This window comes from Anarhichas minor, unplaced genomic scaffold, assembly GCF_050575085.1.
Source record: "Anarhichas minor isolate MPS153535 unplaced genomic scaffold, ASM5057508v1 ptg000065l, whole genome shotgun sequence".
Taxonomy (NCBI): Eukaryota; Metazoa; Chordata; class Actinopteri; order Perciformes; family Anarhichadidae; genus Anarhichas; species Anarhichas minor.
The window spans coordinates 617827-632500 of record NW_027466511.1 but is presented as its reverse complement, the minus strand read 5'-3'; the positions used below and the strand labels follow the sequence as shown (position 1 = coordinate 632500).

Here is a 14674-nt window from a genome sequence, read left to right as displayed (position 1 = left end):
TGAGTCCTAACTATAAACCTGAGCCAGCCCTAACTATAAACCTGAGTGAGTCCTAACTATAAACCTGAACCAGCCCTAACTATAAACCTGAGTGAGTCCTAACTATAAACCTGAGCCAGCCCTAACTATAAACCTGAGTGAGTCCTAACTATAAACCTGAACCAGCCCTAACTATAAACCTGAACCAGCCCTAACTATGAACCTGAACCAGCCCTAACTATAAACCTGAACCAGCCCTAACTATGAACCTGAATCAGCCCTAACTATAATCCTGAGGGTTTCTGCCCCTCCGACTGAAACTGGAAGCTAGTTCCACAGAAGAGGAGCTTGATAACTGAAGACTCACTGCGGTTGCTATGGTTAGCTGCAGGTTAATCCGCCTTCAGGCTCTGTTTGGAAAAAAAATTTAACTGTTTCCCAGAAGAAGACACCCGGCAGCCAATCAGAGAGCAGAATGATCACTTTAATGGTGTTAAACCAATCAACATCAGATCCAACAGTTTTAACTGAGGTCAGATACAGAACACACACACATACACGTACACGTACACACACACACATACACAGACACCTACACACACACACACTCACAGACACCTACACACACACACACGCTCACACACACACACATAGACACACACACACACACACACACACACACACATACACACACACACATACACATACACATACACACACACACATACACACAGAACACACACACACACACACATACACATACACACACACATACACATACACACAGACACACACACACACACACACACACACACACACACAGGAAGAACAGCGAGCTGGAAGAGACAAATCCAGATGTTCAGGGTGTGAAAAAGAACATGGGTCGTCTTAATGATTCCACTTTGCTCCAACAGTCAAAGCTTTGAGTGACTATAGATCAATAATCATCACTAGACCAGGTTCATGTGTTAAACGAGGTCTACCAGTTGTTTATGTTTCAGCTCTGGAGAACCTGTGATGAAGTTCACCTCAACAGGACACACATGTGTTCCTGTTTGTCTCTAAAATCCACAGTAACTGTGTAAAGCTCTGGGTGCTTCAGCTGTCACAAAGAGATCGTCATGGTGTTGGTATCGGAGGAATAACTACGTCGTGATTAGAGGACAGATGAGACGTTCTCCGTCCTCTGAAGGTTGAAACACTCGATTCACATATAAAGGAGGTAATTTCTTGTCGCAGCCTAAATGTAGATTAAAAAGCTCACAGTGAGTTTAAATCGTATCCTGTTCATTTACAACCAGAGCTACTTATTTAATAACACATGTAGAGTGGTTGACGATCACTTTGTCTCTTCTAGAGTAGATCATTTAGTTTTGAGTCTTGAACAAACTGCCACATGGAAACCAGAAGACTGAGACAGGAACAAAGAAACGTTCCTTCTTCCTTCTCTTCTCAAAAAGTGAAAGCTTTAATTCACCCCTTGAGAACGTTAACGACAGCTGTGTCTGTGTTTCCTGCAGATGTTGCCGTAAAGACTGACACAGTCCTCCAGACGTCTTCATCACCTTCATCACCTTCATCACCGTCGTTGGCGAAGACGAGAACTTCCCCAGCAGCAGACCCTGATCCGCCCTCGCCTCCACAGAACCACATCACAGTTGCTAAGAAACAGCTATGGGCGCGGCAGAGCTCTGCAGCTCCGCCCACCTCCCTGCAGTCAGGCTCCGCCCCCAGGAACTCTGACTGGATATCCCAGGATGCATCTGGGCATGCCTGGAGTCAGACGCTAGCCCAGGATAAGGTAGGAGATGGCAGGGTTGGCTGTTTAACTTCCTGTGTTCCCTTTAATAAGATGAAACCGAAAGATTGCATGTTGAGACTGTTGAGACTGTTTGTTTCATGTAATATGTATCTGAACCTTGCTGCTCCTGGTGGATAAACACTTCATTTCGGTTTGTATTTTGACCTTTCATTTTAGATCTACTCCAGATGGTTTGATGTCCAGGAGCAGATTCTGGGAGGTGGACTGCATCCCTCCAGATCTGCTTCTGGTGGTTCAAACTATCCTTCTTGTTCTACTGGTAGTTTGATCTATTTGGTATCATGACCTTATCTTATTATTCTCTTCCTGGTAGTTTGATCCCTTCTTTTAGTTCATAAACCTTATCTTCATGTTCTCCTTCTGGTGTTGGACTCCTTGTCAGTGCTTTGATCCACACTTCTTGTTGTACCCTTAGACAGATCAGTATGGCAACAGGAAGTGCGTCAGTCTGGCATCGGATATGACCAGCACCCCCAGTGTTCCTGTCGGTTCTACCACAGTCCTCCAACAAGCCCCCCAACCACCAAGAGCCTCCCCTGATGGATCGGCCACCTTCAACAGCACCAAGTTATCTGGCCAGCGAGCCTACCTGCAAAGCCTGGATCGCAGCAGCCGTGCCTGGGTGCTGTCTTCTGGAAAGACCCAGGCTTGTGATGAGGCCTGTGGGGTTCAGCAGGAGAGCGACAGCAACATCTGGTACAACCCGATTCCTGAAGAGGAGGTCGCAGGAGGTCCATGCAGGGAGAAGGAGATATGGAGGAGGAGGGAGGAGAGGGAGGAGGGAGGAGCAGCCAAGAGGACGGGACCAGCAGATACCAGACCACAGCTGGGAGGAGTGATGGTGGCGTCAGCAGAGAGTCCACAGGAGGGCACCAACCCCAGTGTTAGCCATCATACTGATGACGTCACCACAGACAACACAGGTAACTGACTCCACCTGTCTGTCTTCTGCTCATAATTTATTGGTCTTACATATTTCTGATGATTGTGAAATACATTCCCTTTGTGTTTGTGACCAGTTTCAGGTCAATAGAGCCCAATGTTGTTAAGACTTGAAAATAAGTATATTATATTACCACTGTGTCTCTCTCCCTCAGACCCCGCCCCCTCGGACTCCAACCCCACCCCCTCAAATAAAGGGGGCGTGTCCGGCAGTGTGATTGACAGGCTGAAGTCTCCTGGTACAGTGAGGAAACTCTCTCTAAAGATGAAGAAACTGCCTGAGCTGCGCCGCAAACTCAGCCTTCGCTCCTCCTCTCGCGCCCATCGCCAGGGAAACGACAGCATAGGGGGCGACGACGAATTGATCAGTAAGACGGCGTCATCATCATCTGCAGCCAACCAGAATGTGATCAGCAGATATCACCTGGATAGCTCTGCCCCTCCAGCCAGACCACTGCGACGATCATCGAGAGGACGCTCGACCAAAGGAGGTTGAGTGTACCGCTTACAACAAAGAGATCAACATTCACACAACTACACGAGATTTAATACACTTTCATTCAGACTGAGCCACTTATATGTGTCTCTGTTAGCCAATCAAAATCTGATTACAATCAGTTTTGGTTTAAGGACATATATAACAGGCAGATCCTCAGAAGGACTTTAAACCTCTGAACGTGGTTTCAGGGCACCAGTTAGGAGGCTGAGAGATTCTCCACTCAGTGATATCGATGTACCTTCTAGCATAATGAATGAATGAATGAATGCACATTATCTCTCCTGTACAGCTGTTCTTGGTATGAATTCTCCTTTCCTTGATGCAGGTCTATGATTTATTGTGTTGATGTGTTGCTGATGATGTCTTTGATATTGTCTTTTCATGTAAACCATTAATGATAACCTTGAAGCATTACATTACATTACATTACATTACAGTCATTTAGCAGACGCTTTTATCCAAATAATAATTCATTAATTCATCTAATCTAATTAATACATATTAATGCAGCTGCCCTCTCGCTCGCTATCGTTAACCAGCTAAACTCCTCGTCATATGTGCTAAAATCACTGGAGCTGAATATATTTTTTTCCTTTTAGGTTATCTTAGTGACGGGGACTCCCCCGAGCTGCTGCCACGGCAACAGGCCCCTACTGTCACAACTTCCCAGGAAACGGTGTGCGACGTGAGTTCATTCCGACTGTACGTGGGCTCCGATCCACAGAGATGCAGCCAGCGGGTCACGGGTTTACTGACGGTCCACCTGCTGGGCCTGGAGGAGATGAAGACCGGCAGGTAAGACCACCAGCCAAAGTAACACCTGGAACTAGCTAACAGCAGCTAACACAAGGTCGTTTGAAGGTTGCTGCTAACTGACAGTTAAAGACAAATGATTTTATAGAGCTGAGCTTCTATAAAAGCTGCACTCACTTTGTATCAGTAGAGAAGTGGGATGTTTTCATATTCACTTCAATACAGTCAGAGTTGGATCGGAGCAGCATCTGGTGGACATTCGAGGAACTACAGCTTTTCTGTCTCTAAATACCCATGAGCCTCAGCTGCTGTTACCATGGAGAAGAAGACAGGTAGAGACTGTAGCAAAAATAAAAAATGCCATTCTATGAGAATTCACCCACAACCTTCCCAGAACTTAAAAGCGAACAAGCTGCAGATTGTTTTCAGTATTGTCAACACTTGTTAGGGTTAGGGGATCATGTGATTGGTTGATTGGTTGATTCCTCCCAAAACACACCTCATAAGTTGTAGTTATTACTACCTCAAAATGTTGATGTGCAAAGGGTTCTTATCAAAGAACCAGATATTTTCTAACAAAGTTTTTCATCTTTGGGTCTGAGGATTGCCAGTCCCTTTTACTGAAGGAACCAGGGCATCAGAACTGATTTACAATCATCAGGACTTTGACACCAGAAACCAACACAATCCACCTGTCGCTTGTTTAAAAACACGTTACATTACAGTCATTCAGCAGACGCTTTTATCCAAAGCGACTTACAATTCAGATTCTATCACATTCATACATCGTAGGCACAGCTACGGGAGATATTTTGGGGTTAAGTGTCTTGCTCAAGGACACATCGACATGCGACTAGTGGAGCCGGGGATCGAACCGCCGATCCTCTGATTGAAGGTTGGGCCTGCTCTCACTTAGCCACGTTGGTCGTTTGTAAAGAAAGTGGTTTTCTTCCCGTCTGTGGATCCTCTCAGGTCAGAGGGCAGTAAGGAGGTCTTCCTGGCCATCCAGATCGACGGGGTGACAAGAGCAAGGACAGCCCTCCTGACCCTGCGAGGCTCCTCCCTCCCGTTGAACCACGCCTTCCACCTGGAGCTGGAGCGAGCCCGGCAGCTCCGCATCGTGGTCTTAACACCAGGTACTACTGCTGTATTTCAGCTACTAGTTCTACTACTGGGACTATGAGCGCTGCCAGTACTACTACTACTACAAACAGCTAAATATCTTTAACTACAGGTCAGATTTTCATAAAATGTTGTGAACTCATTCCGGTTCCTCAGAGGATGAACCCTTTAGATGGCCACCAGACTTTACATGACACAAACTAATCTTTTATCTCCCCTCAAAGAGCCACTTTCACAATGACTCGTACATAAACTGTAATGAATACTAGTACATGCACACTGGAAACCAAAAGCACGACACAGAGACAGAGTTACAAAGATAGTTTTATTTACTTCATGTTCAAGTCAAAGCCAGGAGATCAGATATAGAAACGAGGATAACGCTGGAGAGCTTGGCAGTAACACACAAGAAAATCTGGGATGAAGTGCAAGTGAACGCATCTAAATAGTGAGGGACTAATGAAGGAACAGGCTACGGGATGGGCGTGTACCACCGGGTGAGTGATGACAGGAGATTTAAAGAAACAGGCAGCAGCAAAACAATCTAAGATGTAGTGGATTTTGTGACATGAACTAATAAAACCTCTAATAATTGTCTTTCATTAAGTAAACGTCTTCTCTGGAATAATTGATCGGAGGATGAAGTCGGTTTCAGGAGAATCAAACCATTAACTGATCAAGACCTCCAGTACTTTGATCAATCATTAATTCACATACATATTGGATCAATATGTATATGTCAATTGTGTATCTTCTGCTGATCAGCTCATTACTTTATGGTTTCAGATTATTGATATGAAGTGATGATGTAATATTATAGATCCACCTTTAAAGTGATAATGTGGCAACCCGGGGGACGTGGAGGCTAGATTCAGAGATAAAACAGGTGACTCAGAGAGAGTAGCCATCTAACAAAAAGTGTCCTTTAATAAACAGGGTAGTGTAAAGCGGGATAGGGTCAAACTCAACAAAAGATTCCTCCCGGTCGGGGTCTTTGGCCTTTGGTCTACACCCAGGGTGAGACGATTCCTCCGTCCTGTTTGGGCAGAGCAGAGGAGAGAGGTGAGTCCGCTGAATTACCTCCGGTCTGCTGAAGCTCCTCTCCAGAGGTTCAGGAGATCCTCGTATTCTTCTGCCCAGTCTGTCTGCCGCTGCTGCTTCACAGCCCTGGGAACATATGCTCATTGTAATTAGCTCATGGGCTGCAGGTGTGACCACTGCCATGAGCCTAGTGGCTGCAGCACCTGCACCAGATAGTATACTCCCTCTAGCACCTCCCCCAACCTGAGCCTGGGGATCCGCCTCCTGTGCTGTGTCTGCTCGGCTTTTCCCCCTGGTTTGCCACAATGAACAGATTAATGATCAATAATTATAATAGATATTATTCTGCATAATGACTTTTACTTTGTTACTTTATCAACATTATTCTGTAATTTCTACCCTGAGATACTTGACTGAAGTAAAAGTACTTAATGTGTTTCTGTCTCTGCAGTCGGTCCAGCAGCAGGATCAGGGTCTAAATCAGAGACGGATCAGACTTCAGCCGGTCCAACCAGGAACCGAGTCTGTGGTCTGGGAGGAGTCTCCATGCCGCCACTCTTTAAAGGTCCACTTCACCCCAGTATTGATTGATTGATTGATTGATTGATTGATTGATTGTATAAATAATGATTTTCTGTCTCTCAGGGAGTCGTAGTCAGCAGCTCTGTGTGAAGTTGGAGCCTCGAGGACTTCTTTATGTCAAACTGTCTCTACAGGAAAAATGGGACACACAGGTACACAGTAATACTACTGCTAATGGGACACACAGGTACACAGTAATACTACTGCTAATGAGACACACAGGTACACAGTAATACTACTGCTAATGGGACACACAGGTACGCAGTAATACTACTGCTAATGGGACACACAGGTACACAGTAATACTTACTGCTAATGGGACACACAGGTACACAGTAATACTACTGCTAATGGGACACACAGGTACACAGTAATACTACTACTAATGGGACACACAGGTACACAGTAATACTACTGCTAATGGGACACACAGGTAGACAGTAATACTACTACATGATAAGATGTGGAGTCTGATAAAGTCTGTCATATTTAAATCAACCTTCTTAAAGCTCACACTTCATACAATCTTTGTTTGTCACAGTATCCTTAGTGTACTTAGTGTACTTATACCTCCTCAGTGATACTATGACCTTCATCAGAGCTCCTGCAGATTACAGCCACTATATAAAGGTCTACCAATATGAAATACTCCTAACATTACAGAGTAAAGTTAGATTGTTTTACTTTCTCCCTGCAGCCCAGTTACCAATCAGTGCCTGCTAATGTGTTTGGGGTTGATCTTCACCATCTGGTGGAGAAAGAAGAATCTACATCACTGATCCCGATCCTGATCCAGAAATCTGTGGCAGAGATCGAGCGAAGAGGCCTGAAGGTATCTATCGGCTCTTTATTAGCTCCACTAGGAACGGATGAATCCTCAGAGGAACAGCTGCTTCTTGGGCTTTTATGACATTGATTGATTGGGTTAGGGTTGTGATTGGACCAGACGCATCATTCAGAACAAACAATATTTGAGCTGGATGATTCGTCTGAAGGGTTTTCTGTCCATTCAGGACTTTATAAACCACTGACTGCTGTTCAAGACCTTATCTGTCTGTCTGCCTGACTGTCTGTCTGTCTGTCAGGTGGTGGGTCTGTACAGACTGTGTGGTTCTGCTGCGGTGAAGAAGGAACTCAGGGATTGGTTCGAGAGGAACAGTTCAGCAGTTTGTCTCAGCGAGGATCTGTACCCTGACATCAACGTCATCACAGGTCAGTGAACATAGCGGGGTGATGGAGACATTAGGGAGAGGGACAGGGTGTCCTTATTAGTCCATCATGTCTCTACAAGGATCTACATACAGACATTAGGGAGAGGGACAGGGTGTCTGTATTTGTCCAACAGGTCTCTACAAGGATCTAGACCTGAAATGAATGGCATAGGGCTGATCCTGGTTGATCAGACATCCCTGCAGAGATTCATGGCTCTGATGATTTAAACCTAATCTCACTGAAAGCATCTTTGACGCCTCTTCATCCATCTTGATTCGAGTGTGAAACGAGACCCAGCGGCTAAAGCTGTTTATTCTGCATTCACAGAATCTGGTTAGAGAGCTAAGAGAAATCAAAAGAGAAGGATTCTTCTCATTTCTTTTATTGAAGAAATACATTGTTGATTAATAATTAAAATACCTACTTCTGGTCATGTATATGAATACATCATAATAATACATCATAAGAATACACCATAATAATACAGCAGCAGGTTGCTTGATTGCAGACCAAAACAAGACTTTGTTGTTGAAGGGTTCGAGAGGTCTCTGCAGGACTGGTTCTGCAACCTCTGGGTCTGAAAAGTGAAGAACTTAAATCTGCTTCTATTTAACGGACATCAAAACCAAAATGCCGAATTCAAGGATTCCAAACCGTAGTCCACAGACCGATGGGAGTCCGTCCACTTATTCTTTACAGTCGATGATTAGATTAGATTAGATATATACTTTATTCATCACCATGGGGAAATTTGTGTGTGGCAGCAGCAAACAAGGTTACACAATAAAATAAAAATATTAAGTATGGAAAATGCACAATATATACAATATAATAAATCTGAACTCAATATAAATGATCTGAACTCACAAAAAGATTGTTTATTGAAGCTTCACTCTGTAACACTTCTGTACTTCTGAGTGGTTTTGTAGTCCTAATGGCATCAGAATCAGAATCAGAACCGTTTACTAATAATAAATAATAATACATTTTATTTATATAGCGCTTTTCATAAAACTCAAAGACACTTTACATTAAAATCATCATATATAAAAGCAATACACTAAAAACATAAAATACACAATAGTGGTCACACATTAAAAGCAGTTTTGAACAGGTGGGTTTTGATCTGTGATTTGAATATGGAAAGTTCAGTGCAGTCTCAGATGTGTTTGGGGAGAGAGTTCCAGAGGGAGGGGGCAGATATGGAGACTGCCATGGTATGTTGAACATACAAGGAATTTGGCGTGACAGGAGGTGCAAACATTTAACAATCAACAACAATCAACACAGTGCAAAGTAGAAACATATTAAAATTTACAGAAAAATACAAAATAAAGTAAAATATAAAATAAAGTGAAATATAAAATTAAGTGAAATATAAAATAAAGTGAAATATAAGATAAAGTGCACAAACGAACAGATAACAGGACTATAAACAAGCGAGATGTAAGTGTTAGATTCATGGACCTCTTAAACTGTGGGAGACCGCATGTGATCCAGCCTCTTCCCAAAAAGTCAGCCGGTTTCAATTATAAACAAAAGTATTTAATACTACAGAAGCTAAAACAATTGCAAAGTGAAGTACATTATTTAAAGTATCTATAGATATATTTACAGCATCCGCACGGAAAAACAGACATACCCCCGCGATGAAACGTGAGGAAAGAGGACGAGAGTTCTTTCTCTCCCGCCTTACATAGTTGAAAAAACATCCCATAATGTCCGTAGTTCCTATTGGCTAAATCCAGCTGGCTCTCCTTCTCGCAGGACCCTCGCACGGGTGTGGCTTGTCCCTGTAATTGCCTGTCTGAAAATCCCTGTCTGTCCCTTAGCTACAGTTTAATACATTCAATGACTGTCTTTTATGGCTTACCACTTCTATGGTAAACATACTATATAAAGATAAGGATTTGCAACTTTTGGCAAAAACTTCACAAGTTTTACAAGCATAGATGGTACTTCCCAAGTACTTGCTATCATTTTAATATCCACCTCTAAAGGTGCTACAAATTCTACTAAGAAACATTTCTAACTATAAATTCTAAAACACACCTATAATTATGAATCTTCTAATTATGAATTCTAAAACACTTCTAATTATGATTTCTTAATTATGAATCATTAAACACTTCTATTATAATTTCTTAAAGCACACTTCTAAACCTAAATTTCCTACATAAGTGTAGTGTAAAAGTGTCGAGTGTATTTAAATAACAACCTAGAAGGGATGTGCAGGGGAGTGACCGGTAGGAAATTGTCCTGAGGATGACAGTCAGTGGGGGACCCGGGCTCTGTTAATGAGCCCGACTGCGGATGGGAAGAAACTGTTCATGTGTCATGAGGTCTTGGTCCTGATGGACCTCAGCCTCCTGCCAGATGGAAGGGGCATGAACAGTTTCTGTCCAGGGTGAGAGGGGTCGGCTACAATCCTTCTTGCTCGCTTCAGGGTCCTTGAAGTGAACAGGTCCTGGAGGGACGGCAGATTGCAGCCAATCACCCTCTCAGCAGAGCGAATGATGTGCTGCAGTCTGCCCTTGTCCTTGGCAGTGGCTGCAGCGTACCAGACCGTGATGGAGGAGCAGAGGATGGACTCAATGATGGCTGTGTAGAAGTGCACCATCATTGTCTTTGGCAGGTGGAATTTCTTCAGCTGCCTCAGGAAGTACATCCCCTGCTGAGCCTTCTTTGTGATGGAGCTGATGTTCAGCTCCCACTTGAGGTCCTGGGTTATGATGGAGCCCAGGAAGCAGAAGGACTCCACTGCGTCGACGGGGGAGTCACACACAGTGATAGGGGGAGTCACACAGGGTGATGGGGGCAGGTGGGGCTGCATTCTTCCGGAAATCCACAACCATCTCCACTGTCTTTAGAGCGTTGAGCACCAAGTTGTTCAGACCACACCAGGTCACCAGATGGTCAGTCAGGGTGATACGTCTTCTATCTTGGAAATGCACATCATCTAGTTAAACTTTCATCAATATCACGTCGTATCTACTTCATAGTTTTGAAACATGTCCCTCAAGATGAGTATCAGGTGTCTGTGATATTCAAACAATGAGGTACTGTTGGTTCTGTGTGTCGTGTCACGAGATGCCTCCAGTGCGTCAGAGTCCACCTAAATGACCTTTTCTGATTGTCCTGTGGGTTTTCTCAGGTATACTAAAGGACTACCTGCGGGAGCTGCCATCTCCGCTCATCACCAGGACTCTGTACCAGGTTGTTAGGGAGGCCATGACCCTACGACCTCCACATGCCCCACCTGGGACCCCTGATCCCCAGCTGGCCCAGAGCACTGTGGAGCTGCTGTCCTGTCTGCCGCCTCCAGAGAGGGTAACACAGAATACTACTACTGCAGTACTACTACTGAAGTACTACACTACAGCATTCTATTTGTCTGACTGGAACCTCACGTTATTCTCTGGCCACATGTCTCCATTCTCATGAAAGGTTTAGTGAAACAGTTTCTTCAACATGTAGGAGACAGAAGAGATACGTTTAAAAACTTGATGTCAACTCTTTCTCCGTCTACACATCAATGATTGTGGAAGTTGACAAATTGAACTCGGATCAGCCAATCAGCATGTTTGATGCACAGCTGTGTAAAGCATTGTTGAGGTATTTGCACTGGCTCTGCAAGTTCACCTAAGATTACCCATAACATCCCTCTCTATGTAAATCCACGTTTACATGCATTCAATCTGCTTTGACACCAGATTTATTCATTTAGAAACATACACTTCAAGTCCTTAAATCCGTCAGGATGCTGACGGATTTAAGGACCTGACGGTCTGGATTAAACATTTCAAGGGTTGTGTTGACGGGAACTTGGTGAACGGATGAAGTCAAACGTTGTCCTCTCTCCAGGCCACCCTGTCTCTCCTGCTGGACCACCTCAGTCTGGTGGCGTCCCTTAGCTCCTCCAACAGGATGACGCACCAGAACCTTGCCGTCTGCTTCGGCCCGGTGCTCCTCACCCCGACCCAGGAGGCCTGGAGGGGGGGAAGAGGAGGGAAGGGAGTCAGTCATGGTGAAGAGATGGCGAGCGCGTTGGATTTCAAACGACATATCGAGGCGTTGCACTACCTGCTGCAGCTGTGGCCAGGTGAGTAATTAACCACTTTGATGCTGTATTGTTGCCATGGAAACCACCTTACCTTTAACAGGTGTCACTTTGCTCAGCATCTTTTGTTGCTTTTCGTATCTTCTTCCTCAGTGCCGACCCATCGATTCCCAGCAGACGACCGCATCGACGTCTCCCCGCTTCCCTCCCCCACGCTTACCCATAACCCTCTTGGACAGCAGCAGTGGCGTCCTGCGCTGCGATTGGCTCTGCCCCAGAACCCTGAGGAGGAGGTGGTGGTGTCACGTCGGGGTCGAGGTGGCCTGGCCCGGCTGGAGAGTCCGCCACCGATCAACCGGTACGCCGGAGACTGGAGCATCTGTGGACGAGATCTTCTGTCCGGACAGGAGGCCGATTACGACGAGGTGGCAGGAAGTGAAAGTGACGGAGGTAAATAAAAAAGTGGATAAACGTCTTCACTCCCAGAGTTTTTAAATACCAGCTGCTTCACAAACAGCAGCGAGTCATGTAGGTCTGTGATTCAAGTCCACTTAACAAGTCATATCAGATTTAAGACCGAAGAAAATCAAGCAAATCATAAATCTGTTTTTTTTAAGAAACAAACTTTTATCAAGTCATTGTCAAACCTTCTGAACCTCCTGAACTCTTCTGAACATGTTGATCCTTGTTCTGGTCCTCCTAATCTCTACTGAACATGTTAACCATGTTCTGGTCCTCCTGATCTCTTCTGAACATGTTGACCATGTTCTGGTCCTCCTGATCTCTCACTCCTTCTTGTTGTTACTGTTTCAGGCAGCGGGGATGAAGAGGAAGAGGAGAAGAAGGAGATGTGGTCCACAAAAGGAGGAGAAGGTCTGTACGTAGACGAGTTCATGGATTTTGACGCTCCATTTAACTGCCGACTCAGTCTGAAAGACTTCGACGCTCTGATCCACGACTTAGACCGAGAGCTGGCCAAACAGATCAACATCTGTCTGTAGAACCACATTAACTTATTTCTCTGATCCAAAGGTAAACCGTGGTTTTTGTAGGTGTCGACCCTCTAAAGATGTGAACTGAATTATGTTCTTGTGGTTCTGTGTATCAGGGTAGCATCCTGTTGGATCCTATTAGAACCTGTTGGATCCTGTTGCAACATGTTAAAACATGTTATAACATGTCAGAACCTGTTAGAACCTGTTAGAACCTTTTGGATCTTGTTAGAACCTGTTAGAACCTTTTGGATCCTGTTAGAACATGTTAGAACATGTTTGAACTTGTTGGATTCTGTTGGAACATGTTGAAACATGTTGAAACATGTTAGAACCTTTTGAATCCTGTTAGATTGTGTTAATATCTGTTGGATTATGTTGGAACATGTTAAAACATGTTAGAACCTGTTGGATTCTGTTGGAACATGTTGAAACATGTCGGAACCTGTTAGAACCTGTTGGATCCTGTTAGAACATGTTAAAACATGTTGGATTCTGTTGGAACATGTTAAAACATGTTAGAACATGTTGAAACCTTTTGGATCCAGTTAGACCATGTTAAAACATGTTGGAACCTGTTAGAACCTGTTGGATCTTTTTGGAACATGTTAAAATATGTTAGAACTTGTCGGAACATGTTCGGCTGTTTGCACTGTTAAAGCCATAATTTCACTTATTGAAATTTGTATTTGAAGTGAACAAACTGCAGAACTCATCGCTCTGCTGCTTCTGTCACCCCGAAAACATCAGTCCACAAACCAACGTCCACTTCTTCTTGACAGTTTAGCTGTTAGCCCTTCAGGTTTCTCAACCCCCTGCTTGTTTCTGAACCCTTTGCTGGTTTCTGAACCCTTTGCTGGTTTCTGAACCCCCTGCTTGTTTCTGAACCCCCTGCTGGTTTCTGAACCCCCTGCTGGTTTCTGAACCCTTTGCTGGTTTCTGAACCCTTTGCTTGTTTCTGAACCCTTTGCTGGTTTCTGAACCCCTTGCTTGTTTCTGAACCCCTTGCTGGTTTCTGAACCCCCTGCTGGTTTCTGAACCCCCTACTGGTTGAGCAGCAGAGCGATGTGAGCTGCAGCTGGTTGTCAGTATTTTCACGGTACAGAGTTTAAACTGTGAGGACTTTGTGAAGCCACAGAAGGAATACGATGCCATACTCAGTGTTACCAATGATGATGATGTTGTTTTTACCTGTTTTCTGTGTTTGTTCCTCTGTTTTTTTGATGACAGTATTTCTTTTTTTGCACAAGGATAATAAGCACTTATGTATTTTTATCGTTAATGACAATGTTTCTATGCAGATAACCAAAGTGTTGAAGCACTGTTCCTGTTGGAACGTCTTATTAACCTAACTATTAAACACATTATTATTATTAGCAGTAGTATGATTTTTATTGATAAGCCAATGATTTGCTATGAACACCTACTTTCTGTTTGATCAAGAGCAAAGATGAAGCTTGAGCCTCTTTTTGTGATAAGAAGTTGTGAACACGAGTTCAGTTTGAAGATTTAAGGGCAGAGTCACACATGAGCAACATTAACATCAGAAAATATTATATACACATATTATATACATATTATATACATATTATATACACATATTATATACACATATTATATACATATATTATATACATATTATATACATATATTATATACACATATTATAT

The 14674-nt window shown here is 43.8% G+C and overlaps 1 protein-coding gene across 1 annotated transcript in view; it reads left to right on the top strand.

The window, feature by feature from the left end:
- The window catches only part of syde1 (synapse defective Rho GTPase homolog 1), a 17395-nt gene extending 3015 nt beyond the window's left edge, over positions 1–14380 (top strand). Inside the window, exons 2-14 of the mRNA XM_076078336.1 lie at positions 1500–1780; positions 2217–2724; positions 2899–3234; positions 3842–4037; positions 4968–5131; positions 6610–6723; positions 6804–6892; positions 7438–7572; positions 7826–7952; positions 11107–11282; positions 11817–12054; positions 12166–12462; positions 12826–14380. Of these exons, the coding sequence (XP_075934451.1) occupies positions 1500–1780; positions 2217–2724; positions 2899–3234; positions 3842–4037; positions 4968–5131; positions 6610–6723; positions 6804–6892; positions 7438–7572; positions 7826–7952; positions 11107–11282; positions 11817–12054; positions 12166–12462; positions 12826–13013 (2849 nt within the window). The 3' untranslated portion in view covers positions 13014–14380. The remainder of the gene's footprint in view (positions 1–1499; positions 1781–2216; positions 2725–2898; positions 3235–3841; positions 4038–4967; positions 5132–6609; positions 6724–6803; positions 6893–7437; positions 7573–7825; positions 7953–11106; positions 11283–11816; positions 12055–12165; positions 12463–12825) is intronic.
- The last annotated feature ends 294 nt before the right edge of the window (positions 14381–14674 follow it).